The sequence below is a fragment of the Syngnathus acus genome, chromosome 21 (genome assembly GCF_901709675.1).
Source record: "Syngnathus acus chromosome 21, fSynAcu1.2, whole genome shotgun sequence".
NCBI lineage: Eukaryota > Metazoa > Chordata > Actinopteri > Syngnathiformes > Syngnathidae > Syngnathus > Syngnathus acus.
In genome coordinates, this window is record NC_051105.1 from 2,690,828 (window position 1) to 2,709,211 (window position 18,384).

Below are 18,384 nucleotides of genomic sequence, written 5' to 3' on the forward strand. Positions count from 1 at the left end.
TTGTAGTTTCAAGTAGTTCAGTACTGCTATGCATCACACAGGGATGTTTCTAATATTTTGGTTGAAAGGAGTGCAATAAAAAACAGATGTCTTAAAATGTATTTGATTGTTATCCTGTCAAAATACACAAAGGATAAAGAATAACTAGCCATTCTACATCTACTTGTGACTGTCACTCTATGTCCCTTTGTCTCTATTGTCAACCCCACCACCACCACCACCCAGCAATATTTTTGTTTCAATCAATTAACAATTAATAAAGTTGTGCTATAGATTTCTGAATACCCCCTTCAACGACAGATGTCTACCATTCTGTATCTTGAGTCAGGATGCAGAAGAGCTCAGTCAGGAATCCTGACTGCAAATTAATAATGTGCTCACCTATGCTGATTCAATTGACTGAGAGCCACACTTTATTTCTTTGTATTTGTTTCTCTTAAACAATTCCAAGAAGTATTGCACAGTAGAACAAATATTTAAATATACAAAAAAAAAACATGAAATCTTCATTAGCGCACAATGCAAAATTGTAGAAACGGTTTTGTACAGCACATATTGAAAAAGTACAACTGTAACTAACATATGAAAGGCCTTTGCGCAACAATTGGCTGACATTACAGTGACTGAGTCCTGTTTACTATGTCGCTATTGGATATTTGGCAAAGGATTAGAGGCTTCAAATCACTATGCACATTTTTCCAGGTTCATTTAATGAGGAAGGAAGTGGATGAGTCCTCAAATTGGTCAATATCATTTCTGCAGGGATGTTCACAGTTCAGATCTCTTTTGTTCAAGGGTTGGGAACCTATGGCCCGAGGCAAAATGCTCGTAATATATAATTATAGACATTTGCTCCAGTTCTGCAGCATACTTTCCGTAAATGATAGGAAGAAGGCTCTTCCCGCTGTCCTTGTTGACAGATTGGGCATCTTGTGCATGTTAGTTAAGTTTGGCACTGATGCGAATCCACTGAAGAGCTTGTCTGGTGTACTGCACCGCATGAACGATGCTGCTGTGAAGCGTCAATGGCCCGGACAGAGTATTCAAGTAGTTAAAGAACTCTGTTTGAGTAGAAAAAGAATATTTTTAAAAAAAAAAAGGCAAAAAAAGTGATATTTTCAAGTTAAATAATGTGCAATGCAGGTAACACTGTGGACTAGTGGTCAGAGGAAGGCTGGGCAAACATTTATATAATTCATATACATTGTTTCCTTTTACTAATAGAATAGTAATAATAAACAATGATGAAAAAATATTTGATAAAATAGATATTTTAACTGTATATGTAACTGTTCGAAAATGTTTCGTTTAAAATATTTTTTTAATATATACTCACTACTACTACCTGTACTACAACTAATCATTAGTAGTTTTTTTTACAATAGTAACTAATGTAAAACTCAAAGAATAAGAAATGTAAAATTGTTTACTTTTAGAATAAAATGAAATCTAAAGTGACTTTTTATTTATATCGAATTCAAAATAAAATAAATATTCTAAATTACAATCATTTCAAATATAATAATTAATTCTAATTTTTTTACTTGATTTTCCATAATCAACTCAGTTCTAATTAGTGAACCAATTATTAAATTAAATTAATCAAATGTACTGTGTGTTTTTTGTTTTTAAATGACCAACATTTTTCATTATAATATACCCAATAAATCAGTTATGTATGACGTTCAATGCACATACCTTTACTCTCTTTTGCCAGGTTGTCTGCAACCTCCCAGTACTCATAGCTGTACAGGACACTATTGGTGATGTTTAGGTGATTTGCCGCCATCTGGTGGATACGTTGAGGTATGCTTATGAGTGACGGGGAAGCACTGTCCCCATGTGAACCCCGCCGGATGTGTTTGGTGGCATCGGGTAGTTGGGGAGGAGAGGGTCCTCCTGTATCCCTGCACGATAAACGCAAGAGCGGTCAATGGAGTCTGATTCTTGGAGCATTAGACTTGTTGTCTGCTTACTTTCCGGTGTCATTCCAGCAGGATGGCATCAGAGGCACTTTGGGAGAAGTCTGTAAGGATAACAACAGAGTCAGTCAGGAGATCCTTTTTCTTTAGTCTATGGCACAGGTGTCAAACTCAAGGCCCGGGGGCCAGATACGGCCCGCCACATCATTTGGTGTGGCCCGCAAAGACAAATTGTGCATCAAATTCGTGTGTCATTACTAGAATTGCAAATTGTCTTCACTTTTAATATCTTTTTTTAAAATATTTGACCAGTTTTTACTCGTCTGATTTGAAAACGGGTTATTTGTCAGTTTGTTTTGTAGCTTTTACTGGATATAATATGAGGTGCTCATACATTTATTCGGGTTGACAGTCATAATGGCCCTCCGAAAGAAACTATGACCACAAAAAAAATGACTGACACCCCTGTTAAGAACAAGCTTGTCGCTCGCCTAGCCGCAATATGCTAGCTCTGCCGACCGGTTATGAAAGTCAGACAGTTCCGATTCCAGCACCGGCGATACCAGTCGTGGCTTACCTTAAAGTAGTCGAGTAGTACTTTAGAGTATTTCAGTGCATGATCCTTCTTTAAACGAAACATCTGCCAGTAGAGGAGGGCGAGACATCGAAAGCTGCCAACAAACAAGGACGATTGAAAGTCCCTTTGAATAGAGCTTCAAAACCCATCTTTGTGAGTGAGAAGCAAACTTACGCACCAGAGGACTGCCAGCTGTTTGTCTTCTTGTCGTGCACCAGGACCAGAATGGCTCTTTAGCCTCATAGCATACCTGTAAACCCAGTCATTTGTTTTCATTGGGGAATTGGGAGACTATTGAAAGACAAGCAGTCCACCCAGTTCACCATTACTGAACACAATCAATACGGTGGTCCGACAGGGTAAAAGGAAGGCTCAAAACAAAATGACAAAGTGAGCAATACAGGTTCACGGGTCACTATAAGCCACAGGTGTCAAACTCAAGGCCCGGGGGCCAGATACGGCCCGCCACATCATTTTATGTAGCCCGCGAAGACAAATTGTGCATCAAATTTGTGTGACATTACTAGAATTGCAAATTGTCTTCACTTTTAATAATATCTTTGATCTAGTTTTTACTTGTCTGATTTGAAAATGAGTTATTTGTCAGTTTGTTTTGTAGCTTTTACTGTATATAATATGAGGTGCTCATACATTTTTTTGGGTTGACAGTCATAATGGCCCTCAGAAAGAAGCTATGACCGCCAAGAAAAAGAGTTTGACACCCCTGCTATAAGCCATTAACTTATTAATTGACTTGAATCATTTCAATGCCACAAAGGGAAAATCCAATGCATATACTCTGCTGTTAATATCTTGTCTTTTTTGATAGAAGTACTGTATGAGTATTTTTTTAGCTCACTCACCTTATGAGCTCCACCGTCTCCGCATACATGGTGTAGGGTGATTTTGCCTCCAGCGGGCCATCCTCCATGGCTTTGCCACATTCCATAAATGAGAGAGCAGCATCGACGTAATTTACGGCCTTCCCCAGCTTGTCCACCTGGAACACATGGAGGGGAGAGGGCTAACATTAGCAATGATGCCATTTGGTGGAAGTTTCTTAAAATGAAAAACAAAAAAGAAAGAAAACATGCACTTCTAAAACCCTTCATAACAAACAAGATCACAAATAAAAAATAGATAATAAAGTACATGTCCTATCCCTTTGCTCTTTTCACAAATTGCACTTTTTCTGTGGAACTTATGTGTACTTTTCAAAATTCATTCCAGCCACACGAAGCCACACATCTATCTTACTTTTTGACTTTTCTCTAAAATGCTACTTTTGTGATCATATTCAGATTGTAGACTCACCATGGCATCCGCACGGTGCTTCATCCTTTTGGCTTCGTGTAAGTAGTACTCGGCGTGGTGAGGCCTGGAAATGTGAGAAATGAAAACGTGTGTTAATTAACGTTTGTTAGTAAATCCTAATGAGGTCGCTCACGTTTCTGTATTTGCCACGGCTGCTCTGTGTCCTGCGGGGCCCCAGGAATCTGACAAAGGCCGTCTGGACACTTTCACATAATCCACCTCCTTTTTTGGCTAGGGGAGTAAGGGAAAAATAAAAATGAAGACAATCGGTTGCAAGTAGATAAATCGCTCCTTTTGTGTTACCTGGAGTGCTGAATCTTTGCTCTTATCTTTGTTCTTGTGATAAAGCTCGCCATTTTTTGCTTTGGATGTAAGTTGGGTGGTCTCAGGGCTGTCTGACAGCGGTGACAGGGGAGATAACGGCTGCTTATCGTCTAAGTACTCTTCCAAAAATCTGTCAACAAACAAGAAGCATTGCTGTCAAATGTCGCAGCCATTTTATTAGGAACACCAATTTTATACACAATACATGGTACATCCATTTTCAAATGATTTCATGAGGTCATACCGATTGACTTCAAATTGAGATCAGCAAAAAAAAAAAAAAATCCAACTCTTACCCATTATGCATGGTCTCAGTTGAAATGCTACACTCAGCCACATGTAATGAGGATTTCGTGCCAGAGGCAGCGTCTTTGGCTTGTGGCGTGTTCCTCTTGCTTTCTTTATGTGAGACGCCATTCTCCAACTGTCACACAAGGGCGCGTGCACACACACACGCATGCACACACACAACCAATTTACTTGCCAGGAATTAGTGGATGTCTTCAGTTCCTACTCCAACACTGACTAAATTGGGGAAGTAGCCTAGTCTATTTTCTTAAAAAGAAAATGAGGCTGACTCTAGGTAAGAATTTTTGATTCGTCAGATCGCGCCAAAGTAATAAATCCCAATGTACCTTTTGGAGTGCTCAATCGGCCTACCAAGCAGGTTTTTGGGATGTGGGAGGAAACCGGAGTGCCCGGAGAAAACCCACGTGGGAGAACATGCCGGAGGTGGAATCGAACCGGCACCCTCCTAACCGTGAGGTGGTCGTGCTTGGTGACTTTATATGAATGTAAAATCAATTTTCATTTGAAGTCGTTTTGCATGAAAGTGCTTTGACAGGTTGTTAAGTGCAGACTTGAGGAAAGCACCACTTTGGGCTGAGGAATTTGCATTTTGACTAAAAGCTCCAAAACGGTCATTTGTTTTGAACACGATCTGGCTCCTTTAAAGTTTCGAGTCGAAAGTGCTCATTTGAAACGGTATTGAAAAAAATGCTTACCTTGCGTTTTCTTTTGCTGTCTTTGGAGAAGGCATCTGCCATGTAGCGATGTTTCATCGCCTCTGTTTGCTTGTTTTTTGTCTTTGACGAAGAGGAGGAGGAGGAGTTAGTGGCTTTAACGGTGGAATTAACAGCTGTGTCCGGGACCCTCTTGAGGAGACAGAGGTCTATGTGCACCACCAGGTTCCCCAGTCCACGTTGGGAAGGCGCCGCGGCCTGTTCGCTTCGCCCGAACGGGACCAGAGTGTAGAGTCTGTGCCTGGTCTCACTCTGCCGCCCCTCGCCTTGGCTTTCGGAGGTCTTTCCTCTGGGCTTGCTAGAATCCGGTCTACCAGAGACGTTTTGACTTCTCCTGCGAAGTTTCTGGAGTGAAGTCGAGTCTGCCGGAACCTTGGCGACTTGTGTCTGATATTCCGAATCGGAATTTGTCAGAGCAGAGGATGAGCAAGACTGTCCTTGAGGAGGCGGGCTGAGTGAAGATGAAGAGTCTCGCCGCTTGGTCTTCTTCTGTGTTCTTCTTTGGGGCTGCGTGTGATGGTTCTGAAGTTGTCGCTCTTTGAAATGGATTGTTTGGCACTCACGGATTTGTTGTTTCTCCCGAGGCCTCCTCGGCTGCTTCTCGATAACTACCGCCTCCTCTTCCTCCTCTTCTGCGGAAGTCTCGATCCAGCGATGTCTCAGGAGCTGCTCCTCCGCCAGCCTCCTGTCTTCCTTTCTCGCCTCCTCCCTGTGCCTATCTTCTCTCCTTCTGTCTTTCCTCCCCTCGGCTTGAGGAACTTCTCTGTGGACCACGTCACGTTTCTTGTCCTGGGGCTTCTTGTGTGATGTTCTCGAAACATTAACAGCACTCGGCTTGGCCCAGGGTTGTGGGTTAGGACATGGTCTCGGGCGATTAACAGCTTTGGCGCTCGGGCCTTGACCGATGCTGTTTTCACGGCCAGTTGGAAGAAGGTGTTGAGAACTGTGCCGAAGCGGAGAACGAGCCTTGCCGTCTGCGCTGCGGCCGGGTCGGTCTCCCTGAATGCGCTCGTATTGCGACGGCTTTTTATTGCCTGGATGGGAACGGTTCTGCGGTCTGTGACTATCACTGCGGGTTAAGACGGCTTTGGATTTGTTTTGTTTTTGGTCTCTGGGTTCTGCGGGCCTCGCCTTGGAGGGAGGCTTGGTGCTATTTGTGAGCTTGGTTTTGGCCTCAGAGTTAGACAATGGGTCAATCCGTGACCTAAATTCTGTCCTGTGGGGAGGTGGTGCTGCGTACAGATGACTTTGAACCTCAGGGTAGTGGTAACCCTGCAAAGGAGATGAAGTGGGACTTAACTGAGGTCCTCTGTGACTTGGCTTTGGGCTATGCTGCACTCTTGAGCTCCCGCATGGACTTGGGATTTCACTTGGAACTGGACTCAGTATGGAACTGCGCCTGCTATTGCTGGGACTTGGGCAGGTGCTCGGACAGAAGCCGTAATCGGGACTCAGCAGGGGGCTGCCTGGCCTGTAGCTCAATTGCGGGCTGGGAATGGGGCTTTGGCTAGGGCTGTATTCCTGATTGCTGTCCCAGCATCTTGCCGGAGACGGTGCTTTGCGCGGGGAGGGCGGATCTCCAGAAATGCTATGGTAATGGTCACTTGGAGCTACCTTGTTCTGGGACTTCTTCAGCCACTTATCCAATTGCCACTGGGCAGCTGTGGAGCGATCAGTCTGCAGAGATCATTGAAGAAAATGTAACTTCAGCGTATAAGCCAATCAAATACATTTTGTGTTTTATGTAACTGTGTTTGAGAGTGAATACATCTCAAATATGCACAGCAAACATTCCAAAGCAAGCTGGCTGCTTATCACCAGCACCCCAGTGAATATTTGTTCTTAAAGCGACACATACACATGTAATCTCAAAGATGACACACAGTTTGCACTGTGATTCATTTTTGAATTTCGGAGAGAATAAAGGACATATTGGATTCCATGAACCTAACATGTATTTTTGTTTTTGGAGTCCCCGCAACCACGGAGAGAAAATGGAGCCAGTCACACAAAAAGACTGAGACCAAGATTTGGAGCTGTACGGCAAATGTGACAGTACTGCCAATCAAGAATAAAAAATAAACCAACATTAAGATGTTGAGAAAGCAAATTCATTTTATCTACCTGACATGTCCCATTTTCAAACCTTTTTTGATCTAACAAAACGAGATTTGAATGAATCCGTTTGCTATACACACTTTTGATGCTCACTGAACTGAATTTTTTTTTTCATGATATAGCTGACAAACCTCAGAGACATATTTCAATCCTATCTTTAGAAGTACCGCTTCACTTGGAATAAGCAATCTCCCAAACTATTTGTGCCGAACACTTTTATTTATTTATTTATTTATTCCTTCTGTGATCTTACGACATGGATAGACACAAGGATCGGTCACTGACACCCGTGTAAGTTCCAAATAAATAACATGGAGGTGATCGAGTTTTGAACTCCGATCACCGGATTCAGAGTCTGGAGTGCTAACCGTGACACTACAACACAACAAAAAAGTCTTACCGCTGTTCCTCAAACTCACATGCAGACTGCCAGCGACACAACCCGTCCGATGCTTTCAAAGAACTCAAAGTTTACCCAACAAATGAGTGACAGGGCAAGCATACGAGTGAATATGGGGGGGAAAAAAAGTTTTGGGAAAAATACTCACAGCTGCAGAGCAAAGTTGCCCCTGCTCCCTGTCTCTTCGCCTCTCGTCTTCTCCCTTCCCTCCGGCAGCCAAGCAGCAGCGCTAATATTAAACTTCCACTCCTCAAGTCAAACAGCGAGCCCCCTCCTACTCGCCACATCCCTCGACCTCTTTCCAGGGAAGACACTACATCGCTTGTACCGTCTGGACTTCCCTCCCCTTTTCTTCTCTTCTGGTCCACCCTACCTCTTTCGTACCTATAACTCTGGACTGGCCGCCTGAACAGCTCCAACCTCGTCTCGTCCTTTCGGAGACACTCAGCGTAAATGGAAAACACATGGTCTACCCCCCCCTCCCCCCTCCACAGCCTCACATAAACTCCACTCCCCATTTTTGCCATAGAGGCCCAATGTGTTGCATGGTGGGACATCTACAGGGCCTTGCTTTCATGAAAGAGGAGCAGGTTGCCCCTTCGTCCCCCCACATACCAAGCATCTCAGAGCAGCCCACCACTCTCCACAGGATTCCACCCACAGTATACCATGCTTAACACGTCAACACTAACAATGTAATCGGACACTTGGAACTGGAAAGATCCAGCTCATTTTGCCCTTTGAAAAGAAAATACGGTCCTAAACTAGAATATAAAACCAGACCAAAAAAATAAATAAAAAATGCTGCTATATAGTCCTCATTTAAATTGGTTTGTTTTCGGCCTGAACAGACTTACCCTGTGTGCTAGTTATGTTTTAGGATGGGACACATTAACAGTGAAGTTAAAATGATGTGTGAGTTTTTCTGCTGGTACTCCAGCTTTCTCTCACATTCTAAAAACAAGCATGTTAAATGAAATGAAGATTTTAAATTGACCATTTGGGTGAATGTGAGTGTTAAAGGTTGTTTGTTTTGTGCTCTACCCGCCTGCCACCAAAAGTTAGTCAGGGTGGAAGGGTGAGTAGGTAGGTAGGTAGGTAGGTAGGTAGGTAGGTAGGTAGGTAGGTAGGTAGGTAGGTAGGTAGGTAGGTAGGTAGGTGGGTAGGTGGGTGGGTGGATGGATGGATGGATGGATGGATGGATGGATGGATGGATGGATGGATGGATGGATGGATGGATGGATGGATGGATGGATGGATGGATGGATGGATGGATGGATGGATGGATGGATGGATGGATGGATGGATGGATAGATAGATAGATAGATAGATAGATAGATAGATAGATAGATAGATAGATAGATAGATAGATAGATGGATGGGTGATAGATATGTAGATAGATAGATCGATCGATAGATAGATCGATCGATCGATCGATCGATAGATAGATAGATGATAGCTGGATGGATGGATAGATAGATAGATAGATAGATAGATAGATAGATAGATAGATAGATAGATAGATAGATAGATAGATAGATAGATAGATAGATAGATAGATAGATAGATAGATAGATAGATAGATAGATAGATAGATAGATAGATAGATAGATAGATAGCAATCACTCCACTGTGTACCCTGTCATCATCTGGGATAGGTTCCAGCTACACAACAACCCTAATGAGGTCAAAGGCTTTAGGAAATGGATGGATGTGTAATCCTAGTTAGTGTACGCTGTTGCCGTGTCTGATGTCAACATGACTTCCCTTCCTGGGGGCTTTTGTTCCGTAAGAGTGAGCCTGTTGACATGACACCCAGGCAATAATTCCCAAAGCTACCGCACAGCCCCTGAGCTACTTCCTCCACCTTTTTTTTTTTTTTCAAACTCACACTTGCATTCCTCCCTCCCTCCCACCCACACCTGCCGTCATAAGTGCCTCCAGGCCACCGCTCCCACATCATCCAGACAACCGAGCAAGACACAAACAGAAAAGACAGGGATGGGCGATAGGAGAGGAGGCAGCAGCGGCCCTTTGTGCTTACCTCCTTGTTGCTGCTGCATGGGGACTGTGCATCTGTGGGCCAAGCAGCTGGGCTGGAGCTCCGGGAATGAAGGCTCCCGCTGAGCGACTCCACGGAAGAGTGGGATTGCGATGAGTTCGAGCTGGAATGTCTCACCCTCCTGCCATTTGTGCGCGACACACTGTCAGTCAGCACACACGCACGCACGCCAGCAGAAGGAAGGGTTAGCAAAGTACTCCTTTTATGGGTACACAGTGATACGAACATTCAAAACGAGCAAAAATTGAAATAAGTAGACAAATCTTTAAGGAGGTACATCCATGCCTCGAAACAACCATTCATACACAAGATGTTTTAACCTTACGGGAAGGTTTTCGGTGTGCGGGAGGAAGTTGGAGCAAAGATTTGAACCGAGAACCTCTCGACTCTGAGGCAAACATGCTAGCCACAACATATTTACAGCCACGTTACAAAAGTGATTTCGAAGAAAGAGTCATTTAGGAGCCTTTACATTCAGGTGAGGATCAGAAGAGAGGTGTCATTATGTCATCAGCAAGCCCTTTCATACAATTTCTGGGAAACCAGTATTTATCCACCTCAGCATTTCACACAGAACCCAGTGAAGGTGAATGCAAGCGCAATTTCAATGGAATCCTGCATTTAGTGCAGTTCATTCTTTGGTGATGTACAAAATATCGACTTTACGTTCAACATAACAGGGTAGGGAGACGTGATTGCCAGGTATTAAACCACACACACACACACACACACATACAGGTGTCTGCCATGCATGAATACCTGTGTTCTTCCCATGAAGCTGATTCACGAGTTGCCTTTCGAAGCACAAAGCAAAAAAAACTGAAAGTAAACATCCTCGATCACAGAAGTCAAATATAAACACATTGGTAACTTAGTTTTGCCCCAAACCTTTTACAGGCTTGTTTGGCCTAATGTTAATTGTCAGTGTGCTTCCTAAATCCACGCATTCACTACAACTTGTATTTCACCCAATAGGCAAATAGTAATCCCACCTACCCTTTGCGCGTCATCCTCATCGCTGCTTAATCTTAAATCATCAACAAGCATTCTACAAAAGGAAAGAAAAAGAGAAATTCAAAAGGAACACGTTCTTTCTTGTTACTGTATTGGTCAAACTAAAGGACACGGGTTTGTGTGTTCTTACCTACACAGCCAATAAAGATGATTGTGATCAATGTGTTAGATTGGCATGGTTGTAATATTTGTAATTTATTAAAACTACCGTAATTTTCGGACTATAAGTCGCACCGGAGTATAAGTCGCACCAGCCATAAAATGCCCAAAAAAGTGAAAAAAAACATATATATGTATATAAGTCGCTCCTGAGTATAAGTCGCCCCCCCACCCAAACTATGAAAAGAACCGCGACTTATAGTCCGAAAATTACGGTATATCAAATTTAACACTGGCAATTTTACAATGTGCCTTATTGTGATGAATAATATTAATAATCATTAAAAATAACAGTAATCTGAGCAAATGTGTTGTTTCAGAGTGTGTAACAGACTTTGCATTAATCACTAACCGAGAAGAAGCTCAAAGGGGGTCGGTGGCCCCTGAGTTCCACACTGACATTTGTGTTTGTGCCTTTGAGGTTTAAGAAGCTGCTGTGACTTATGTTTTCCTCATGTGTCACTTACGACTTGTGAGGCGCCACATGGGGATGACGGGTCATTCGCAGCCCCCAACCTGTCGGAATGAGACATGGACAGCGCATGTAAAGTCATGTTACGATGATTATAACACATTTAAATTCCCACATCCAAACGGATACCTTGCCTCTGTTGTGTTGTCGGCTGTTTTCCATCCTTTAAACAGATCGGGAGTAGAAATGTGACTACACAAATGACATTGAAATGAAATATAATTGAAAATAAACAAATGTACCGCAGCGTTGAAGAGGATTCCCTGGTCACCTGCTAAGGCTTGTTCTGATGGGCACGACTGAGTCATGTCCTGTTGGATCATACATTATCTTTAACACACACAAGAATCTCAGGAATCCTCAAACGTTTTTGTTTACGATGAATCCAACCAAGATGTTCTGGAAAAACATGTCTCAAAAGTCAAACAGGTTTGAAATTTGTGTCTTTTGTGATGCCACTATAAATGTGTAGGCAAAATGTGATGATAACCACAGAATAAGAAATGGAACCACTGCAAAATACATTAGGAAATAGACTGGCTCCTTGGTACAATGAATGCAAGTGAATGAAGAAAAAAATCAAACAGAAGTTGCAAAGTTTAATCAAGTTTCAATGCTGCAGGTTTTACTATTCAAATTTCCATGTGTTTTCTTCTTCACTAGGGTCACGGGTAAGATGGAGACTACTCCAGCTGACTTTGGTTGAGAGATTGCCCCTGTACCGGTCGATAGCCAATCGCAGGGCATAGATTACAAAAAATTAACTATTTAGACCAGCGGTGTCAAACGTATTTTTGTCATCATAGCTTTCTTCGGAGGGCCATTATGACTATTAACCCAAATAAATGTATGAAGGCCTCGTATTATATACAGTATAGACTACACAACAAATTGATGAATAACGAGTTTTCAAATCTGAAATAAAGGAAAAAATGTTCAAATACTTTAAAAAGATGAATCGTAAAAAATGCTAGCAATATCTCTATTTTTTTTAAAGTGAAAAGAATTTGCAATTTTAGCACTGACATAAATTTGATTTGTCCTCGCGGGCCACATAAAATGATGTGGCGGGCCGCATTTGCCCCCCGGGCCTTGAGTTTGACACCTATGATTGAGACAATTCAGAGTCTTAGTTAACTTGCATGTTTTTGGAACTGAAACCCAACATGCAAACTCAACAAAACCCCAATCTCAAAACAGTGAGGCAGGTGACCTAACCGTTTTGTCGCCTGCAGCTGAAAGTTAACATGGAATACACAATTTGACATATTCAGATTTTCAGTGTTACGTACGATTTTATCACATTTTATTCGGAAACAGTTTTTAAAAAATATATATTTTAACATGTTCATTTTGAAAATGTGAAATTTTACACAGGCTGCTTCTAATCTTTTATCACAGTGATTCTCAGAGTGTGGTACGCAGGTTCTCTCTGGTGGTATTTTAATGATGATCTCCAGGATGGTATGAGAGCCTATTCTTGAAGTGGTGCATCGTGTACCAGGTTTAGGAACCACCGTCTTAGCACATCACACCTGACCTACTTTTGATATTTCGCTATAGAAATGTGATGTTTCATTAAGCGTCTGTAGCTATTGTGGATTAAACTTCTTTATTTGACTTTGCATTTGAGCAAAGGACATCAAATTTGTTTTTGGTGTGTGTTTTGGGGGGATGATATGAAAACTCAGGAGGTGTAAAGGAAACCTACCGGCTCGCTCCTCCGTGCTACCCAGTTGCATGGGTTCAGCACCTTCTAATAGCAGAGCAGTCCCAGGTACAGTGATCTTTTCAGTAAACATTAAACATAAACCTAAAGTGCTCAGAAGTTTTGTGGTTTGTCATCCATATGCATTTTGTCAAATTCCAGCGTCATCACGATCAAGTTATTTCAGGGACCTTTGTTGGTTTTTCTTTCTTTTAACAGAAGGGTACCAACGATGTGATGGGACTGTTCTCACTTCATTTGTTTTATCTCATATTTAGTCCCAAAAAAGAGCGGTGTCAACAAGTTTCTGTCAAAACACACTTCATCTTACTGAGAAATCTTTCTAATAGTTTTGTGACCTTATTTAGCAGTATGAAAATAATATAAATATAATAAGTTACTAGTATTATGAATATAAATGCTGCAATGAATATGCAATTAGTCAAATGTTTTCATAAATGCGTGATATAATAAAAAGCGGGTCCTTACCCTCCAAATATTTTTGGCACAGCTGTGTTGGCCTCTCTTTACCTGTACACAAGAGACATACCCGTGTGTGATAGGAAGAGCAAAGGACAGTCAAAGGTCATCACTAATTATAAGTGATGGTGCACACACGCACGCACAGTAGCCAAACTAACAATGCAAACCAACTAATTCACACTTAAGATGTTTCAAAGTCACACTCATGCTGTCTTAGTTGCAGGTGTGCAGGTGAATGATGAGGAACGAAGATATTAGTCACTGTAAGAAATGACAGGGAGTCAGTGAGTCATACTGTCTGCTTGAAATCACAGCTGCAGATGAGTAGGAGGAAGGGGAGTGTGTGCATATTGCAAAATGATCTTTCGCTTCCCGCCCTTCTACCCCATGCCTCCCCCGCATGTTACTCGCCTTTTTGCTGCTCCCCCTTCAGATGTACATGAGAGCAGAAACCTCAGTTGCATCCAACTATCTATTCTTCTACAGGGCTTGGGGTCACAGCTGACTTTCGGGCAGGGATTGTCAACCGCGGCCCTCTAGTGGTCAACCCGAATAAATGTACGAACGCTTCATATTATAAACAGTATAAGCTACGAAATAAAACTTGTTTTCAAATTAGACTAGTAAAAACTGTTCAAATATTTGACAATTTTGATTTTTAAAAGTGAAGACAATTTGCAATTTTAGTAATGACATGAATTTGATGCACAATTTGATGTGGCGGACCGTATCTGGCCCCCGGGCCTTGAGTTTGACACCTGTGCACTACTGTATCTTACCTGTGACCCCAATGAGAACAACCGCAATAGAAAATAGATGCAAGGTCTGCTGACAGCCATTGCTAGTGTAGGGGTCCACATAGCTCATTTTCATGCAGCGAGCATGAGCTTCCCATTCAGTGCCACCTTTAGAATGAATAGCCATTTTAGTAAATGAATAGAGTGTATGGAACTTCATTGTGCTTTAATTTTCGTCCGTGCGCCGTCTGTTCAAAATCATCACCCGCGTGTGCCTATGTCTGTGCATGTATAAATGAATGACCCATTTTGCCCTCCTTCATTCATGACTCACAAAGGTCACTTGGCTAGACCGGAAGCCCACGGAGGAGAAAAGGGCTCAAGTGTGCCATCGTCAGTTCATCAGTGCCATATGAGGTCAAAGAGAAACAGTTCTTTGAGTTCCAATTAGCAGGCTATTATAACACATGGGCCATGCTGTAGACTTGTGGCGCAATACCCTGATGAACGGACGAAGCCACGAGGGATAGAGTCAACCGCAACCCAGCAAACAAAACACCTGCCAAGAGCTGCAAGACTTTTCAAGAGGCTAACATTCTTCAAATACGTAGCTGCCATTTGGTGGATAGTGTACATAAAAACATATATTCTGGATTGCAGGCGGAATGCTCCTTTAAAATAAACTTTCTACAATGGGTAGCATGAAATGAAGCAAGACTTTCATCCAAAAGAAAAAGAATCAATTGTTGATGACTAAGCTGACAGACTCTGATTCCTTTGTATTTCTATGAAAGTCAATTCCATGTGGTTTTTGTTTCATACAAAATCGTAAGTTCATGTTGGATCAACTGAATATTTTTGTGTTAAACTGATGACTGACAAATAAAATATACTTTGAAAATATTCTAATTTACACGTGAAGAAGCTATGGGATGCCTCTTTCCAATGTAATTACGTTGATTTTAATTTGAACAAATGTTAAATTTGATTTTAATTTAATAATGCACATGAAGCATGGCTCAGTTCTGGATTGAATTTGGTTTAAGTTAAATTTATTTAGGATCATAAGTACCAAGTTGTTTCCGATAGACTGTAACCCTGGAATTTGTAATTATGACACTATTTATTTTTATTTTTAATCGCTACATTTTTAAATTTGAAAGGTTTTGAATGTTAACTTTATTTCATAGTATTAGTGCAGAAATTCTTACTTGAATTTAATTAGGATTCCTGGAATATTCCCAAAAAGTTTGGATTAAAAAAAATATTTGTTAAAATGTTAAATAATCATCAGATAACCTAGTGCTTGAACATCTTAATTGGATTTGATTTTATACTGCCACTACAAGTGCAATCAGGAATCAATCTGGATTAACCTTGATTTAACATTACAATTTAGGAGCAGGCAGACAAGTAACCTACCAAATTTCAAATCAATAATCATTTGACATGAACAGATGCATTTACTTGGTTATTGTTTGGGGTGAGTTTGTCCATTACAAAATTGCATTTAGGTCCTTTTCTGAAGTCATCTGTGAATTGCATTAGAACACTTCTGGAACATTACCAAAGAAAGCATTAAAACCCAAATCATGTGGCCATTTTAAAAAGTGGAACCAAGAAATTGTACACTACACACGCACACAGTTGAAAACACACACGCACACGTACGCCCGCCCGCGCGCGCGCACACAACACCCGCCTTGTCGGAGACTTAGCTCTTCCTCACCTGAGAAAAAAGGCATCGGTGCAGCAAAAAGCCAAAGGAAAGTTTCCCCCTGCCACTGCACAGGACAGTGGGCATTGTTCCTGCCTGGATGCTCAGAGCCCCGTGTGCTTGTCCATATTAAGCTCAAGTCGCGTGACGACACGCAGCCTGCTTTTTTGCTCTTGCCGCTGTTGAGGAGGAAGATGATGAGCAGGATCATGATGAAGCCCCGTGTGGTTACCGTGGAGGGCAGTTGGAGGCGGGCTGGTGACGTCACAAAGACGTCGGGATGCTGGGGACGATCACGACCCAGGAGAGTGGACTGTGACTAGTCTCCAACTAACAGTGGTGGGTAAATTCCTTCCTAAATCGAATACATTACTAGTTACTTGTGTTTGAAAGTCGGGTTTCTTTTCAATATTACTGCCTGTGGAGTCATGAGTTACCATATTTAAATTACTTTTGAATTAAAATCGGGATTCATTTAATTGATAATGAGTTGACTTTAAAACGAAAATGCAAAATTTGCAACCATACTGTAGCTGGTTAAGTTAACGTGTAAAGAGAATCTTTTCCTACACAGCGTGTCGTATAATGTTAAATGTTATTTATTTATTGGACCAACTATTAGTACTGACATTTAACATTCAACTCTGTGTATTAATACTTATTAGTTTAATTATAGATATTGGAACTGATATTTGGTCCAATAAATAAATAGGTAAATAATACCATAAATGAATCCCATAAAAACAAGAAATATGAAACACAAAGGGTACATTGTCAATTTCCTAAAAAAAATTCTAAAAAATCTACCAAAAACTAGATATAAAAAATACAGCTGAGTAACAATTTGTAAAGATAAAATGCATAATAGGGATGGATGGATGGATGGATGGATGGATGGATGGATGGATGGATGGATGGATGGATGGATGGATGGATGGATGGATGGATGGATGGATGGATGGATGGATGGATGGATGGATGGATGGACGACAGACAGACAGATGGCCGGGCAGATGGACGGATGATTAATATCATTCAAAACATGTTAAAAAATGAGAAAAGTATGTTTCACCTGCACAATTGACACACTGGTGAGAAGCTGGTCAAGTAGTTGATTTTTACTCGACTCCATCACAACCATGATTGTTGATTGATTTTTGTAGTTGTAGAGAACTGTGCTACATCATACTAAGAAGGCTACCTAATCATTTGCGAACTGTAATGTGATGGAAGAAGATGAAATTATTAGCAGTAGAACCTCAGTACTGTGCCTCTGTTTACTTATTTCTTGCTTTGGTTTCCTTCACAAATGAGACATAGTATTATGAGACATAAATGGTTCATCCTTTGAAATGTCTGTCTCTATGGAAAGTGTGTTTGTAACAGAAAACAGGCCTTACTGAAAACGTCTGGGCTTTGTAGCCCGTATGAATAGCAAGTTAGCATTAGAAACGGGATGCTAAATTCAGTTGGGCGGCTTTTTCCGTCAACATAATCCCCGTGGCGGGATTATAGCGAACATATGTCCGACCATCTATCCCTGCATGCTGGCCTTGTCTTCTTGCCAGCATCATCCATTATTCCTGCTTCCGTGCTTGATCCATTCTGGCTTCGAGTGGGAATAATATTTCCTGCGAATAGATCACAATCCAGATGTGAAAGCATTTGGTACCAATACAATGTGCACCACTGACCTGAAATGAATAACGTCAACTTTTCCCAAACTGAGGCTCGAGAACCAAAATGGGTTCTAGAACCAAACTCATTTACATAATCAATGGGATTCAAGTGGACTTCCTCCAGCGTGTTGATATCATCATGTGGTGGGACTTGCTTTCAGAACAGCTGTTGAGTGAATAGCAAAACAGCAGCATTTCCCAGTGGAAGAAGCGGAAATGTTGGAATTTCGGGTGAATGGAGGCATAGAACATGCCTGGGGGCCGACCCTGGATCGCGCCCATGGTTACATAGGCATGGCGACGCCACCTTCAAACTTACAAGCGTATCCCCAGACGCTCACCTGTGTGGAGCAGCGCCATAACCCCAAAAGAGTTAGTCCTCCTGACAACCTTTTCTTCCTTAACATCCTCTCATATGAAGCTCAGTCAAAAATGTTTACACCACATTGGCAGTAAGCTTCCGTGCTGCCATTAAAGAAATATGTGTTTGGGATAAGTGAACAAAATGTTCTCATTCAATTTTCAGTGAAATAAATTCCAATGTGACATCATGTTGATGTCACTGAAATCATTTGATGTGAGTAATAGTACAGGCATAGTCATCATACAAAAGATGCAACCTTTAAAAATGGTCACAGGTAAAGTTTTTCATCAGCTTACTCTGATCATCATCAT

The 18,384-nt window shown here is 41.6% G+C and overlaps 1 protein-coding gene across 2 annotated transcripts; it reads right to left on the reverse strand.

Moving 5' to 3' along the window:
- Positions 1–390: 390 nt before the first annotated feature.
- On the reverse strand, positions 391–16,257 carry aff3 (AF4/FMR2 family, member 3). Of its 2 annotated transcripts, XM_037239769.1 has the most exons (19): positions 16,043–16,253; positions 13,583–13,624; positions 11,628–11,696; positions 11,515–11,548; positions 11,381–11,429; positions 10,737–10,788; positions 10,500–10,534; positions 9,723–9,882; positions 5,142–6,836; positions 4,434–4,561; positions 4,117–4,267; positions 3,947–4,044; positions 3,814–3,877; positions 3,363–3,499; positions 2,678–2,749; positions 2,500–2,593; positions 1,977–2,026; positions 1,699–1,907; positions 391–1,061 (listed from the first exon to the last, which is right to left on the reverse strand). In XM_037239769.1, the coding sequence occupies exons 1-19, from the start codon at positions 16,115–16,117 to the stop codon at positions 940–942; spliced, it is 3,336 nt and encodes a 1,111-aa protein (XP_037095664.1). In that variant the 5' UTR covers positions 16,118–16,253; the 3' UTR covers positions 391–939. The 2 variants fall into 2 exon arrangements, 1 of the variants encoding a protein (XP_037095664.1); XR_005096131.1 differs by lacking the exon at positions 391–1,061 and having other exon boundaries at positions 1,826–1,907; positions 2,674–2,749; positions 16,043–16,257.
- Between the last annotated feature and the right edge of the window lie 2,127 nt (positions 16,258–18,384).

Bases quoted from the DNA above. Each gene is read 5' to 3' on its own strand.
- aff3 (XM_037239769.1), bottom strand. From the start codon at position 16,117: ATGCCCACTGTCCTGTGCAGTGGCAGGGGGAAACTTTCCTTTGGCTTT. The intron at 6,837-9,722 runs GTAAGCACAAAG...TGATCTCTGCAG, and splicing joins CATGCAGCAGCAACAAGGAG to ACTGATCGCTCCACAGCTGC. The intron at 2,027-2,499 runs GTAAGCCACGAC...TTATCCTTACAG, and splicing joins TACTACTCGACTACTTTAAG to ACTTCTCCCAAAGTGCCTCT.